Raw genomic sequence first — 15,355 nt, forward strand, 5'->3', positions numbered from 1 at the left:
CTGCTTAACTTAAACTCTGTCTGCTGCCTTTGGTATTTTGAAGTCTTAATAATGGAAAATGTGTTCAAATCGAAGAGATTATTTTAAAGTTAGTTATTTATCTAGGTTAGAGATCGATGGTTAGGATAGCCATTGAGAGCGATATTTTGAAACTTTCCGTCTGTCAATCATCCTGTTTCTACCCCTCCCCCACCTGGGGCATCCTTTCATAACTTCTTTTATATTTTATAGTTTTTTTTCCTTGTACGTTTTTTTATTTCTCACCCAGCCCAGGCTACAATCCAGACAGCTTCTTTTGCTTGTGGGGACCCTTTGGATCTAGTGAGTCTGGGATGCGGCTACATCCATTATTAGGATCTTAGGGCAGCGGGTTAGTGTGGTCCGGCCGCTGTGGACTTTAACATGCCGCTAGCGTGGATGGCACCGTTACAGAGTGCTACATAGGTGCAGAATAGGAGTGCTGCATTCAGTCTTGAGTATTTCAGCAGGATGTTAGTGCCATTGTGTTGGGAGTGCATGTATGTGCGGATGACATTTTTGTGCCATCTGTTATGTTTCGAGCAATAAGTGTATCCCGTTTAGACAGCCCAGCTATGTCGCATGACTCAGGATGCGCGAATCCTTAGTATAGAAAGCCAAGGGTCTACGTTCCAAATAATTTGATTTTATGATAAATGTAGAAGGCGACAGCAAGATTAATATAGAATCAAGAGGCCTGAGAACAAGTTACCACTTCTTGCATAGTGACTTGGATGGGAGTAAATGGAAAACCTTCTAAGTTGGAGCGCTTCTGGTACTCAGAGCGGTTCCCACGCTGGGTCCACCGCTCCAGAAAGCACTGTGTGCGCAGACTTTCCTTCTTGTCAGCCATTTTAGTTCATTCCTCTCTTCAGTGTGTTTAGGAGACAGTCCACTTTTATTTGGTGCTGAGGCAGATGGTTCTCTCTCTCTCTCTCTCTCTCCCTCCCCCCCCCCCCATCTATTTTAAGGAGAAATGTTGATTGGGAGGAACAGAAAGAGAAGCGCAGTCCAATTAAACTGAGAGCAGAAATTACAGCCCACAAGAACAGCCACATGTGCGCCCGTGTCTCTCTTCATGACTTAAACTCTAATTCATATTTGAGTTTCAAGAGTCAGAGTTTGATATATTCCAAAATGTCACTCAAGATGGAGTGTGGGTTATTAGTTTGTTTACTTCCATCTTTGGTTTCTAGAAGGTACAGAGCCAGGAATGCTTACATGGCGTTCCCAGGGCTAGAATGTAGCTCCCTGGAAGGGCATTTGCCTCTTGTGCATGAATAAGAACAACAACAACAATAATAATAATAATAAACGGAAGAGCGTGTACCTTGGGGATTTTCTTTCTAGTCACAGTAAAATTTAGGTAAGAGTAGCTTTTGTCAAATTAAAATGCTAGAGTACACTCTAGTTTACACTACTGAAGTGGCTTGTCCGCAGTCTAACGCCTGTCTCCTTAAGCCAAGGGACACACCCCGCAGGAGAGGTCCTATAACTGGGTATGGGAGTCAGATGAAGTTTACCCAAGTAATGGACTCCTCAGCACTCAATAAGGAGGAACGCACTTATTCAAAATTAAACATAAAGAATCTGAGGTGTCCCGGCAGAACCAACTCTGCCTGTCGCGTGGCATCACGGCCCCCTTGTTCTGAGCACACACAGCTCCTACTGCATTCCTTGCCTGCGCTGGCGAGCCCCTCCCAGTGCCACTGCTTCCTGTGGAGATTGAGACTGTGGAATGTTGGGGGTGAAGCATTTACTGTGTAAGGAAGTTGTCTGCTCGTGTGGAGATCTCGTGGTTTAACTAGAGAAAGCAGGCCTTCCTCAGCCCTTGTGCATCTGCACGTGTCAGATGGACCCATCTCATCTGGACTGCGTTTGACTTTAGAAGCTGATGTGTGAGTTGCTGATTGCTTGTCATTATCTTTTATTTATTCAGTGAATTTTGATTTGGGATGAAGCTAGAATTTCTAAGAATTTCTGAAATGACTGTAGACACGCTTCCGCCATCTTACACTATGAGTTTAGGCAAAGCAGCTTTCTCCGCATTGGTGACCATTCATAAAGATGGCAGTCAGCTCTGAAAAACTCTTAAGCTTCCCCTGCCCTGCTGCGTGAAATATTCGCCCAGCTCTGATTCTTTATGTGATATAAAAGAGCATAGCCATCCTATTAGTATATAAATTTGCTTTCACCATTAATAAGTAGTAAAAAATATGTTACTCTTTGAATTACTTTCAAGGAAATTGCTCTGTGAATGATTAACAGTTTGTTTGATTTTAAGGCCTGGAGTCACAAAATTGTCATGAATGGAAAATGTCTAAGCAGCCCTGGTCTGGTGGTATCTTGTATTTTGTAGTTTTGGGGTCACATTGTGTTAAACCAGAGTGCTTAACAGGTGTTCCATGCAAAAGCCATTAGCAAGGGACAAAATGGTCGGAGACCAGGAGCTGCACTTAGCAGAGATGCAAACTTAGCATCTCAAAGGCTACTGATACTGATGGAATGTTGTTAGCTTTTAACTCTGACTTTAAAAACTGTCTCCTAAGAAGTATTCTGTTAAAGGGGGGGAGGGGGAGGCAACTCAGACACAGAAAGAGAAAAATCTCTCTGATATGCACAGCCTCGCTTCTAATCCTCGCTCATGTGTCTGTGTAAATGGGGGTGATTGTTGGTCTAGGCTGTGACTCAGAAAGGAGCTGCAGGGGTGGGGAAGGCTTGGTGAGGAAGAGTGGCAGTAGGTCACCCAAGATGGCCCAGTGTAAAGCAGGCAGGGCCGGGAGTAGAAGGCTTAGAGGGGTCGGCAGGCGTGGAGAAGGGAAGGGGGCCCCACAGACACGCCAAACACTGCTTGAAAATGCCCCTCGAAACCAAATAATTCTGTGTCCTGAGTAAACAGAGTTTAAAATAAAACATTTAAAAAGCATCTGCACTCTCTGGTGCTTTAAACCAGAAGAGCACTGCTCATTCACAGAGACTGTTGGGATCAGAAGAAGCACTACCTTGTAGCTACCAACATAGCATTACAGTCCAGCAAGCAGTAGCTCTGATCACTGCAACCATGTTGAAAGAGGAAGGCCCAAGGCTGGAGAGGGAGCTGGGGGCGGGGGGGGGGGGGGGAGGGTGAGAAGAGCTTGCAGTGCAACCACTAGGACCAGAGTGTGGTACCCAGGACCTGTGACAAAAGCGAGGGTTGGTGGCACATGAGCACCTGTATATGAAATCCTAGTCCTGGTGAGGCGCAAACAGGCAGATAGATCCTGGCTGCTCTCAGCTGAGGTGGTGAGTCCCAGGGCAGCAAAAGACCCTGTCTTAAACAAAACCAAAAACTTTGGGTAGTAGCCCCAGCAATGTCACCGGGCTTGAATCTGGCCTCTGTGTGTGTGTGTGTGTGTGTGTGTGTGTGTGTGTGTGTGTGTCACACACACACAGAACAGACCCCACAGCCCGGGTGCCTCAGAGACACAGCCTTTGCTGTGCCGGCTGTAGAGATGCGGAACCCTGGTTCAGGTGTGTGCAGGTTCCCTGGCTTCCTGCATCCTGGCACACCTTGCTACAGTGTCCTCTCGTGGCTTCCTGATTCCCAGAGCACACCTTGCTCTCGTGTCCGCACATGTGACAAAAGAAGCAGCTCTCAAGACCCTAAGGACTCAAACCCGTTCACAGGGCCTCACGTGACCCGAGCTGTCTGCGGCAGTGTCTGCTCTGGGAACCGGCTGAGGTGGACTCTGGGAGGTCAGGCAGCCGCCCATGTGAGTGGGTCCAGTGCTCCCCCGGTGCCCTTGTATATTTAAACCATTTTCACGGATATATTCTTAGAGACGGGCAATTTCCTATAAGGCACTGACTCTTCACATCCTCTAGAAACAAGAATGCTTGTGACTACGGCATGAGTAACTGAGTGTGCGCTGGCTGCGCGGCGTTCTTTCCTTCCTCTTCCTCCCACTGCTGCCTCCTCTCATCACGTCCCTGCTGGTGACCGTGGGAGTTTGCGCATGTCACGCATGGAGATGTGCTGAGTGAACTGGCCAGACTGTGGCTTCGATAGATCCCACCCCTGAGAGTCCTGCACCTGCAGTAGAGCTTCAGGGTGTAACTCACCAGTAGACTGGACGCCTAGTCCTGTCCCCAGATAGATTAGTTATAGGAAACATGATTAAGGAAAGGCTGCTGTGGAGCAGTTCAAAGTTTGCTGTGTAAATAATGTAATTATTGAAACTCTCTCTCGGACTGTACACTGTGGATTCTGCCGATCCATCCTCAGTCTTACAAAAGTCCTGACTAAGGTAATTGAAAACTTTTCACCGTGTCCCACCAAGTCTTGACGAAAGCACGCGTGAGGGAAGGTTTCTAGATGCTTCTGTGGAAAGCGCTGCGTGACCTCCATCACCTCTGACATGAACTCTGGGAGAAGTTCTGCCCTGCATTCAAGCAGCTCCCTTCCTGTCTTGATGCAAGGGAGGAGAGGGCCGCATCCCTGGCTGGACAGTCATGGCGCTTAGCCTTTTCCCCGAATAAAAGAGCTGATCTGGCACTGGGCTGACTCAGCTCGCCTGAGAAGAGTTCAGTGTGCCCGGGGAAGCAGAGGCCGGCGCTACGGGGAGCTCACAGGCATGTGCTTAACCTGAGACCTCTGTCCAGTTTTGTAAGATTTTCATCAATGCTCAATTTGATGTGCTTAGAAAGGCTGGTTGCTTCTGTGTGGTTCCATGCATACACAGGGTTCTCCGAAAGAAAACATGGCTTTATTTCTTTGGGAATTTGACAGAAATGCAAGTAGCATCTTGTAATATGTAGGCAGGATCGAATTTACTTGCCAACAAACACCTGAGCAGCATGCAGAGTTTATGTGGGGGTCCAAAAGGCTCTGTCACTTTCCAATTCTCCAGCTTCCCATTAAAGACCCAGGCCTAGCCCTGCCTGCTGCTCCTCTGATTCCACACCAGGACGGCTTTTGCAGAAGGAAGCCCATCTGCTGGAGGACAGGATAATGTGAAGGTTTCTGGTAGGACTTTAATAGCCACTAGCGCGCAGAGGCAGTGACCCTGTCGCCCCACTCACATTCTGTGGCTAGCTCTCCTGTGCAGCTGGCCACTCCACCTGCAACAGGAGTCCATCTCCTTCCTTTTTCCTTTCAGGTTCCAGAATCTATTTGGAACCCAGTCTACCCTAGGAAATACTTTGCTAGCACAGAGTCCACCTTCTCACATCCTGGAATACAGCTTGCTGGTATTTCTTGGTTTTTGTTGTTGATGAGCCAGTATTCATCCTTCTTTCAGAATCTCAAAAAATGGAATCACTTTCCCAACGAAATACTTAGATTGTGTTTGCATTTTTGTATCAAAATATCTGATGTCAGTATGGTGGTTATGGTTGTGTGCCCACCCATGTTCATCTGCGGACATGTCTGTGACAGCCAGAGGTTGCCACTGGGTGTCAGGGGACCTCACGGAGCCTGGAGCTCACCCATTCAGCCAGACTGGCTGCCTAGTAAGCCCCGTGGGTCCTCCAGTCCCCACCTTCTGAGCCCCGGGATTACAAGCACGTTGTATAGCTATGCCTGGCTTCTCTGTGGTCACAGGGACTCTCAACTCAGCTCCTGTGGCCAGGACATTACTTAGTTAGCGATCTGCTATCTCTCCAGCCACCTCAGAGTTTAAAAAAAATGCTCTGTAGAGATTTACTATAATGTCCGTATATTATAAAAAAATGAATTTTTTGGTGATCTTACTTAGCTGTTTTGTGGTTTGCTTGTGTGTGTGTGTGTGTGTGTGTGTGTGTGTGTGTGCCTGATATGTCCTCATGTTTGTGTGCACATGCATTGAGGCCAGATGAAGGGATTGGGTGCCCCTGTCTACCACTCCCTGCCTTGTCCCTTTGAGGTAAGGACTCTGCTGAAACAGGAGCTCCCATTTGTATTCTGGGGGCCTAGGCTGGCAGCCAGCAGGCCCCAGGGATCCTCCTGTCCCCACCGCCTCGGTGCTGGGGTGCATGAGACTCAACGCTGCCCTTGATGTAAGCGCTAGGATCTGAGCTCCCATCCACAGGCCTGGGCAGTCCACACCAACAGCACTGTCGAAAGCCACGAAAGAGGTCGGGAGAGTTATCTATAGTGTTTATAATAAGACCGTTACCTAGAAATCCTAAGCACTAAATTAAGGTCCTCAGGTAATTAAACTTTTTCTGTATTTGATTCCTTTTTCCTCCCTCTCTGATAAGTAGTATTTTTAAAGTTGCTAATGGCTAGTTTGCTTTTCTACATAAAAGACCATCTGTGATGGTCTTAGCATTCTTAGTATTTCCTTCCTTCGCCTATATCCATTGTCACAGGCATTGACTGCATGTCTGGTTTACCCTTATTGTTTACACCTGTTTTTCTTTTTATCCAAAAATATTTATTTGTACATCTAGCTCTTACATCTTTAGCCTTCAAATGGACACAATGAGCCTTCGTATTATAGACATAGCTTTGTTCATAGGTCAGCAGTACCAGCTGGTTGGCAAACCATGAGGACTCTGATGTCCAGAGGGGCATTGCCACAGAGCTGGTGTGGGAAACAGGAGGAAAGTGCGGAGGGACCGGATGCTGAGGCTGAGGCTGAGGCTGAGGCTGAGGCTGAGGCTGAGGCTGTTCTTGTGGAGCGAAGGTGCCGCTACAACAGAGCACTCCACAGCTACAGCTGAGCCAGACCTGGGTCTTATCTAAGGAGTGAAAACATGTGAAACAAACCAAAGAGTTAATTGTGTTTATATAGGGAAATGTTTAAATTAGTTTAGCCCATACACTTATTCAGACAGTCTGAACTCACAAGTTTTGAAGCAGATATGAAAACCGTCATTTATGGAAAGTTTACACTTCACTTTCTATGGGAATTTCTATGGGAGGTTATTTTCCTTCCTTCCTTCCGTCCGTCCGTCCTTTCTCTCTTTGACAGTTCACTTTGCTGTATGTTTTTATTTTAACCTTCCTTTTGCTAAAATGTTCTTGAAAAGAGAGTTGCATGGGGGGAGGGGAGACATGAACAAGAGACAAGGGGGTATCTGTCCTTGGTACATTTGGTCTTTCTAGAGAGGCCATGCTTGACACCCCCACTGATACCTTCTGACTCCTCCTCCTGGGCTATGCCCTGCTCCTCCACCTTCACTCCTCCTCCTGCCCTGCCATCCCACTCCTCCACCTTCACTCCTCCTCCTGCCCTGTCATCCCACTCCTCCACCTTCACTCCTCCTCCTGCCATCATCCCACTCCTCCACCTTCACTCCTCCTGCCCTGTCATCCCACTCCTCCACCTTCACTCCTCCTCCAGTCGTCATCCACCTTTGCTCCTCCACCTTCACTCCTCCCTGCCCCGTGTCCCGCTCCTCATCTTCTCTTCAGGCTCAGATCTTCCATCCTCTCCTTGGTTCACTCGGGCCAGAGTCTTTCCTCAGAGCTCTGCTTGACTGCTGGGCTTTCACATCCCGGATTTCAGACTGGATCTTTTCTTCAGCGCCCTTTGCCCCCCTTCCCTCACCTTCTCCATACTTGCTGTTACTGTCTTTATTTCTTTATTTCATTCAGCTGTTTGTCTTCCCAGTCAGGAGCATACTTTCTTCCGGCTGTATAGCCAAGGCTAGCCTGGAACTCCAGATCTTCATTGCTCTGCCTCCCAACTGTCGATTACAGGTGTGCAGCACCATGCCTGGATATTTGTTTTTTGTTCCTTGTTTACTTGTTTTTATAGGAAATAAATCACATACTCAAGGCCTATGGTATTGGTGAATTCCAGACACATTTTAGAAGGAAAGACCAAACCAGAACATGCAGGAACCCCAGCAAGGCAATTATGTCTGATATTGGTAGCAGATAAGAAAGCAATGGGATTTGAGTGACCAGAGTCAGGGTTTACCAAGACAGCCCTTGAGCAGGTGACTGGGGCTCGGCCTGAATAGTGAACACATAGCCTTGTGAAATGCGGGACTATTGTCCCAGTTGTGTCTCCACATGTCTGCTGCCCCACAGGGCTCAGCCTGCTCCTGCTGGGTTGCCCTGAGGACAGCTTTGCCCTCTGATGTACTGGCTGCTTCTCCACTAACTCGGGAACAAGGACTTTATGCCTTGGGAGTTGGATCTCCGTAGCACTGGGTTATAAATCTGGATCAACAGGTGTGATCCACCACAATTCAGAGTTGGATTCCATGGCTTCCGCCAGGAGAAGCAGAGTGGATCCTGTTTGTTTATTATTTATCTCTGTTCGGCTACATTCCATCCCCATCTCCGTGTGCCAAGGCCTTTTTCTCCTCCATTTCTGAAGAGCAGGTTTTAGCACACCTGGAAAGTGTCCCTTTCCTCGTTTTATAATCTAATCTATCAGACCACGCCTTCACCACTGTCTGTCCCAGCCGGTTTTGTATTGTAGAACCTGTGTCTCCCAACCCAGGCATGTCCTCACGGTTTACCAGCCACTCTAGCCAAAGGCAGCTCTGTGCTTCACAAGTACCTTTACAAATACAGTGTGGCAGTGTATTAACCCAGCACACATACCTTCCTTATGTGCATTATCTGTGCAGAAGTCTAATGGCTCTTCAAGCTGCAGCCAAGATGTATAAATCCCTCCACTTAAATACTAAAGTTCAAAGTAAAATCCAAACAATAAATGAATGCATGGATCCATTTGAATATAAGTATACATACATACATACATACATACATACATGCATACATGCTGAATTAAAGTTTGGACTCACTAGCCATTGGCCCTCAAGTTCATCTTCTCTTGGTGTTCTCTCTACCTCCATGAGCTAGGGTCTCCTGCTAGCCCTTCTTATGACCCTCAGATCCCTTCATTCAGTCATCCTGAATAAAGTAGGACTAAATCTCACCAACCTACTGAGTGCTTACATCTGTACACTGGCACAACCACGGTGAGCTCCTCCCTAGTCAGCCCCACGGTGGCACAGCAGTGTCACAGCAGCTGACTGACTTGATGACCCCCTTGAGAAAGGCATGGGGAAGGAAGCTGACATCCTTACTGCCTTCTAACAGGTGTTTTTTTTTTTTTTTCCTTTTTCTTGTCTTTACAGAGTATGAGTTGGAAGTCAAGAGGGTGCAAGACATCCTTTCGGGGATAGAGAAACCACAGGTATGTCTTCCGGACCTCTCTGCGGGAACACCGAGTTCTTACACATTCCCAATGCACTTTCTGTTGCTGTACTGTCAGTAAGCAGGACCCCTGCTGTGAAATCATTGGCAGTTAGGAAGGGATCGAGAATATTTACAGCAAGGTTTATATGGTCCCCTTTTGAAGTGCCTCTTTTGTGCAGAGTTTCTGAATGCAATTAGATGTATCTAAGTTTTTCTTGTGGTCTAGAGCAGATTGTTCTTGGTAATTTCCTGTTGCCTTTGTAAATGGAGGAAGAGTAAGTACATTTTGAAAAGCCTCAGAAATCCCAGGTATTTCCTCAGGTAGCTTTCAGAGTAACATTCATATATTCGAGGATACTGGGTACAATAGCAAGGGAAAGAAGGGGGTGGTGGTGTTGTGCAATTCAGTCCCATTTGCCAGGTGTTTTGAAATTCAGATAGAAATTCATAATGTTGATTCAGCCTTCTGTCTGAGATTCGAGAGCCAAAGTTTTGGGAAATGTTTTTCTGGTGGAACTGAAAAATCTTGATTCTTTGTGTGTTACAAAGACTGAGGCTCTTAGTCAGCAGACTCCAAATAGACCTCAGGCTCACAATTGGACTAAACCAAAAAGTACGGGTGCATTGGAAGGTGGGCATTATAGGCTGCTTGTGAGGGCCCTTGTTGGAGGTGAGTACTCTGGCCGGGTCCAGCAGACATTGGGGGTTTCTAGGAGAAGGTGTAAGTGATCGATCGGGGCTGCATCTACAGGTTGGTTTAAGTTGGCAGAAGAGTTGGAGCAAGACAGCGGACCCAGAAAGATAGAAGTGTGTTGCGGGAGATGTTTTTTCTTTTCTTTTTTTTTTTTTTTTTTTTTTTTTTTGGTTTTTTAGATTTAGTTTTTTCAAGACAGGGTTTCTCTGTATAGCCCTGGCTGTCCTGGAACTCACTCTGTAGACCAGGCTGGCCTCGAACTCAGAAATCTGCCTGCCTCTGCCTCTCAGAGTGCTGGGATTACAGGCATGCACCACCACCGCCCGACTATGGGAAATATTTTTTAAAACTGTAATTCACGCTATTCTGGCAAGCCCCGGGGGAGGGGGGGAGCTGTCTGGCCAGGCATGGGTGGGCTGGCCGGCCTATTCTCATCTGGTGGATACTCTCTGAGCTCTGAAATCTCTTCACCCAGTCGGTGGTGGCGCACGCCTGTAATCCCAGCACTCTGGGAGGCAAAGGCAGGCGGATTTCTGAGTTCGAGGCCAGCCTGATCTACAGAGTGAGTTCCAGGACAGCCAGGGCTACACAGAGAAACCCTGTCTTGAAAAACCAAAAAATAAAAAAAATAAGAAAAGAAAAGAAAAGAAAAAAAGAAAAGAAAAGAAAGAAGAAGAGTTCTTATTGCTCTTGCGTGGACCCCGGTTGAGTCCCGGCCTGGGAAGGGCGGTGTTCTGGGTGACACTCACTTTCCTCCAGGTCACCCTCCTCTGCCTGGTGCCAGCTGCTCATTACTCCCAGCCCAGTCGTTTGCAAGGTGTTCTCTCCCCCACCCTTGTTCTTCGCCTTTTGTGTCTTCTTTCTAAAGTTTGTGTGCACGGTTGTCCCATAGTTTTCGTGCACCCAAGACCTAGCTATGACTGTCCTTGACATATAGAATCCTTGACAAATGTTTGCTGAAGAAGTGTCTGACAGACATATCTGGACTCCAGTGGGTAGGACAGATGCCCACATACTGGCCAATGTGGGCAAGGCGGGCTAGAGGATGTGACAGTGCCAGCCAGCAGCTGGGAGGGAGTGGCCTCTTGGTGGCTATCAAGTATCTTCCTAACCATAGACAAGAGATTGCTCCTCCCTGGTATAAATCAAGGAGCCTCAGTGTCCTCGTCTCTGAATATTAATGTAATAAAAACCGCATGGGAATCTGAGGAAAGAGTTACTTGTTAGATTACTTAGAAGATACTTCTTTAAGAGTTTTTAGCATACTCTTACGCAAGAGGCAGCTCCGTACCACATTTGGGGATGAGGGGGATGGCAGGCTGCCCTCCAGGGTAAGAACCCAAGCTGCAGAAGAAGGTTGAGCAGTTCTTTAATTCCCGTTGGCTAAATTTTCGACCAACTTTAAGTGAAAAAAGCAATGATTTTCTTCTTTGGAGTTTTTGCTAATAATTCCAGTACAGAAGTGGCATGCGGGTTTTGTAGACCACAGTCCTCTTTCTGTAACCTTGGGTACCTCAGGTAGAATGAATCATTTGATGCTCCCTTATAGAGATCCGAATACTTGGCCAATTTTGTTAAGTCTGTCTACTGAAACCCAGGTATCTGTCCTGGACTCTGTCCTTGGGTGCCTTGGGGACTCGGCTGCCAAGGCCGTTGCTCTGTTCTAGGCAGGAGCTTTAATGCTGGCTTGTGGTTTAGGAATTCGCAGCCATTCCGCTGGCCGCAGCCCCTCAGCGAGTGGAGGTCAGTGCAGCCTCCCATGTCCTGGTGAGCTGCTTGTGTTCTTGATGGAAAGGCAGGTGACACGGAACAGTGCTTGTGCATCGTGTCCATCAGCCAGTGTTTAGTGTGAAAAACCAATCCATTGTCCGTGCCAGAAGCAAAACCTAGGAGAAGCCAGTCCCTGGCAGAGGCGCTTCCTTAAAGATGCACAGCCTGGTGTCTGGCAATAGACACCACCTCAGGAGCTGGCAAAGCAGAGGGGCCTGAAGCTGTCGATTTGAATATACATCTTTTACCCTTTCCTCTCCTGCGTTTTTTTGGGGGGTTACCCATCATGAAGACTGCTTTCAAATTTACCAATTTCTGTGATACTATTTCCTCAGCATATTCCTTCACCATATTGGTGGTTATCCCTTAGAGCCCAATTCTCAGAATAAAAACAAAAAAACAAACAAACAAACAAACGTAGACTTTTATAGGCTAGGTCAAACACTGGATAGAAGGGGGAGAGAGAAAGGGTGTGAGGATTGATACAAGTTAATATATCTTACTGTACACACACACACACACACACACACACACACCTACTCTCATGTTGGAATCTGAGTTCTAACTGATATGTGGCCATTTAGAAGTAGTTAGTAGTTTTATAAGTCCCCTGGGTATTTTTAACCAGTTAACTAATTTCTATGCCGATTTAGCTCACGTACTTTCCAAAGACCCTTTTATATCAGTGCTACTGAAGTCAGATTGTGCCTAGTTACTCAGACCAGGAAACCATGTCTATCACTAATTCCAACGATCCTGACGTGTAGTGGTGGCAGACCTCTTGCACATGTTTAAAGCAGTTATACTTCGAAAGAATGTGTCTGTAGCCATGGCGATCACTGCAGCGAACAACTGACGACATCCTAGGTCTCAGTGGTCAGCACTCGTGAGAGAGTTTGGGCACAGAGTGAGAGGTTGCAGTGTGACAGTCGAGCACACATGTGCGTGACTAGAGCAGGGCTTGATCTCACCTCACAGCTCACCCCTGACCCATGCAAAGAACATAGATCTGAGGACTGGCAGCCTTGTCGTCAAAGACACGCTATAGTTCCTGGAGTCTACCTTGAGATGGAAGTGATTTCCAAGTCCTAAGGGAGGCCCAGTACTCTCCCACATGCCAGTGGCTAAAGAACAGAAGCCGGAGGCCAGCTGCTGACAGAGCTTAAGAGAGGAATTCACAGAATGCCTGTCCTTGTGAATCAATGCTGAGTTCCCAGCATGCACTTGTGTTGGGAAGGCCCTTGGCATGATTGTGCTTCCACAGGTGCCTACATCTCCTCAAGCCTGGCTCACAGTCTAGTGGGGGAGTAAGCACTATTTTAGGTGGTGCTTCTAGCATCACATGTCTGCCCACTGAAATAATCAAATCTTCGTGGAGGAAAGTGTGTTTGTAGCAGTTGCGAGGAAAGGGCACGAGTTTCTGAATGCGTGCTTGGTGTCTGGAGCACCGGCTTCCGCTGGGCTGTTCTGAGACGTGTTAATTCACACCCAGTCATGGAATCAGTGTCACTACCCACTTGGTTCTCGGAATGGGGCAAGGCGGCCATTTGTCACCCCAGCAGATGTCTTCCAGGTGTGGGCAGCCTGTCTTTTTTAATGGAAACTGAACCCTTCATAGCAGAACAGCACCTCTGCAATTAAAATCATAAAAAAACGCTCAGTAGCTAAAGATTGCTTGTGTAGGTATGTGGAAGAATTTCGCATATACCCTGGTCTTTGTGAGAAACTGCCTGAAAAGCTAATCAGAGAAACAAACAAAGGGATTAATGCCCAGAGGTGGAGTGACCAAGACACTGACAAGCAGTCCTGGGAGGAGAGTCCGCGGACTGTCCCTGGTCAGTCCCTGGTGCCCTGTGTACCTCTCTACACACTGCGGCAACACTAACTCTCCTTGTATTAGCTGCTTGTCCTGCTGCTGTGAACGAACACCTTACCGAAGCCACACAGGGAGGAAGGGCTGATTGTGCTGATGGTTTGAGGCGCTTTGGTGCAGTAAATGGGACATTGTGGGGGCAGGAGCACAGGGCAGCTGGTCACACACCAAGAGTGGTTCTTGGTCCCACATTCTTGCCCATTAGATGGTGTAGTTTAGTCAGTGGAAGGCACAGCAGGAGGGAGTTTGGCAGTCTGCAGCCACAGCTGGAAGGCTGGAGATTGGTTCTCTGATAGTCTTTCCTACTGAGTCACTTTGCATCGGTCTTAGATGGTCTGTCGCTTGTCCTGCAGGACTCTATCAGAAACTGATGTGCTGTATTCCCTCTGATTCAGTTTTTATTCAACAGCCACTGATCGCCGTTGACTGTGACTTAGTTTGTGCCCTCGGGGAGTACCACAGTCTGTCAGGGGAGCTTGGCACAGAGCAGGGGTGGGATTAGCAGTGGTAGCAGTCCCCACTGGGTCCTACAGAGCGCAGCGGTGTGATGGTGAGTGTGGCACTTTGAGGCTACTCGGCAGTGAGGTGAGGTCCACCTGGGGTCTGGAAGGGTGAATACGAGAATATGCCATGGTGTTATGTCTGTAAAGAACAGAAATCGTACGAAGGGATATCTGTAAATATTGGAATAAGTAGCAAGAATAGAAAGGATGCTTTGCGTTTATCTCCCTACCCATCGTCCGGGCTTGTACATTATTTTGGGTATATAGATTTTCATAGTCTGTATTGATCAGATAGTGCAGAAACAGGAGAAAACAACAGGCTGTATCCCTGTGCATCCCCACCTAGACGCAGTCAACTGTAAAGTCTGTGTGAGCACTAAGCTCTGGCTTCTGTTACTGAGACTTACTATACTTTCACTTTAATGAGTTATCCAGACCAGGAACTACGCTGCCATAAACAGTCTTTGGAAAATTAGCTCGAAAGCCTCACTGTTAGATCTGCATTAAAGGATTAAGGCTGATGGACCAGGTTGGGTTTCTCTAGGAACACAGAGAGCATCGTGTACAAGTAGTTATTTGGGGAGACAACTTAGAGAGCCTCGGGGCAGCTGAGACGAGTCAGGGAAAGAAGCCAAGGCTAGACCTGTTTTAAAATGAGCAGACCAGTGCTGTGGCAGCAGGGAGCATATCCCGGGGTGCCCAAGGAGAGCTTGCAGCCGGAGTGGGCTCAGCAGAGGTGAGGAGAGTCGGAGCTTTTGCTCCCGCAGTCCCTTTGAAGTCTTAAGCAGAGGTGACAATAACTGGATAGAAGTGGACAGTGGAGAAAGGAAGGCTCCCGTCAGCCTGGTCCTCGCTTCTGTTTTCTCCTGGAGATCTTCAGGACCATGGGTCTCTCTGGAGCTGGCGTTCCCTTCATAGGATAACTCAACACACAGCAAAGCTGTAAGGCTTCTAGAAAGTGCTTTGTTTACCTGGAATTGTCAGGCTCAGGGAGGAACGCAGGTGGACACTTTTTAACACATGCCCCCCCCCTCTTTTTTCAGGTGTCTAATATCCAGGCAAGAGCAGTCGTGCTGTCTTGGGCACCCCCTGTCGGACTGTCCTGTGGACCCCACGGTGGTGGTCTTTCCTTCCCTTACAGCTATGAGGTCGCCTTATCTGACAAAGGGCGAGATGGGAAATACAAGATCATTTACAGGTAGAGTGTGATCTCACATGGTTTTCTCTGCTGCTAAATTGTATCACTGAAGAGAAAAAAATGAGAAATTCATCTGATGCAAATTTCCTTTTAAACATTGGTTATCACAGGGGCCAGCTCATGAGCCTAGCATGCGTGAGACCCTGGATTCAGTTCTCAGGCCTGGACAAAGTTA

General features: G+C 47.5%; 1 protein-coding gene across 6 annotated transcripts in view; it reads left to right on the forward strand.

The window, feature by feature from the left end:
- Fndc3b (fibronectin type III domain containing 3B) overlaps positions 1-15,355 on the forward strand; it is a 293,040-nt gene that overhangs the window by 194,743 nt on the left and 82,942 nt on the right. For all 6 annotated transcript variants that reach the window (XM_052180717.1, XM_052180723.1, XM_052180720.1 and 3 more), the window contains exons 7-8: positions 9,082-9,140; positions 15,026-15,180. In XM_052180717.1, coding sequence (XP_052036677.1) covers positions 9,082-9,140; positions 15,026-15,180 — 214 coding nt within the window. The remainder of the gene's footprint in view (positions 1-9,081; positions 9,141-15,025; positions 15,181-15,355) is intronic.

This window comes from Apodemus sylvaticus, chromosome 4 (genome assembly GCF_947179515.1).
Source record: "Apodemus sylvaticus chromosome 4, mApoSyl1.1, whole genome shotgun sequence".
Lineage (NCBI taxonomy): Eukaryota > Metazoa > Chordata > Mammalia > Rodentia > Muridae > Apodemus > Apodemus sylvaticus.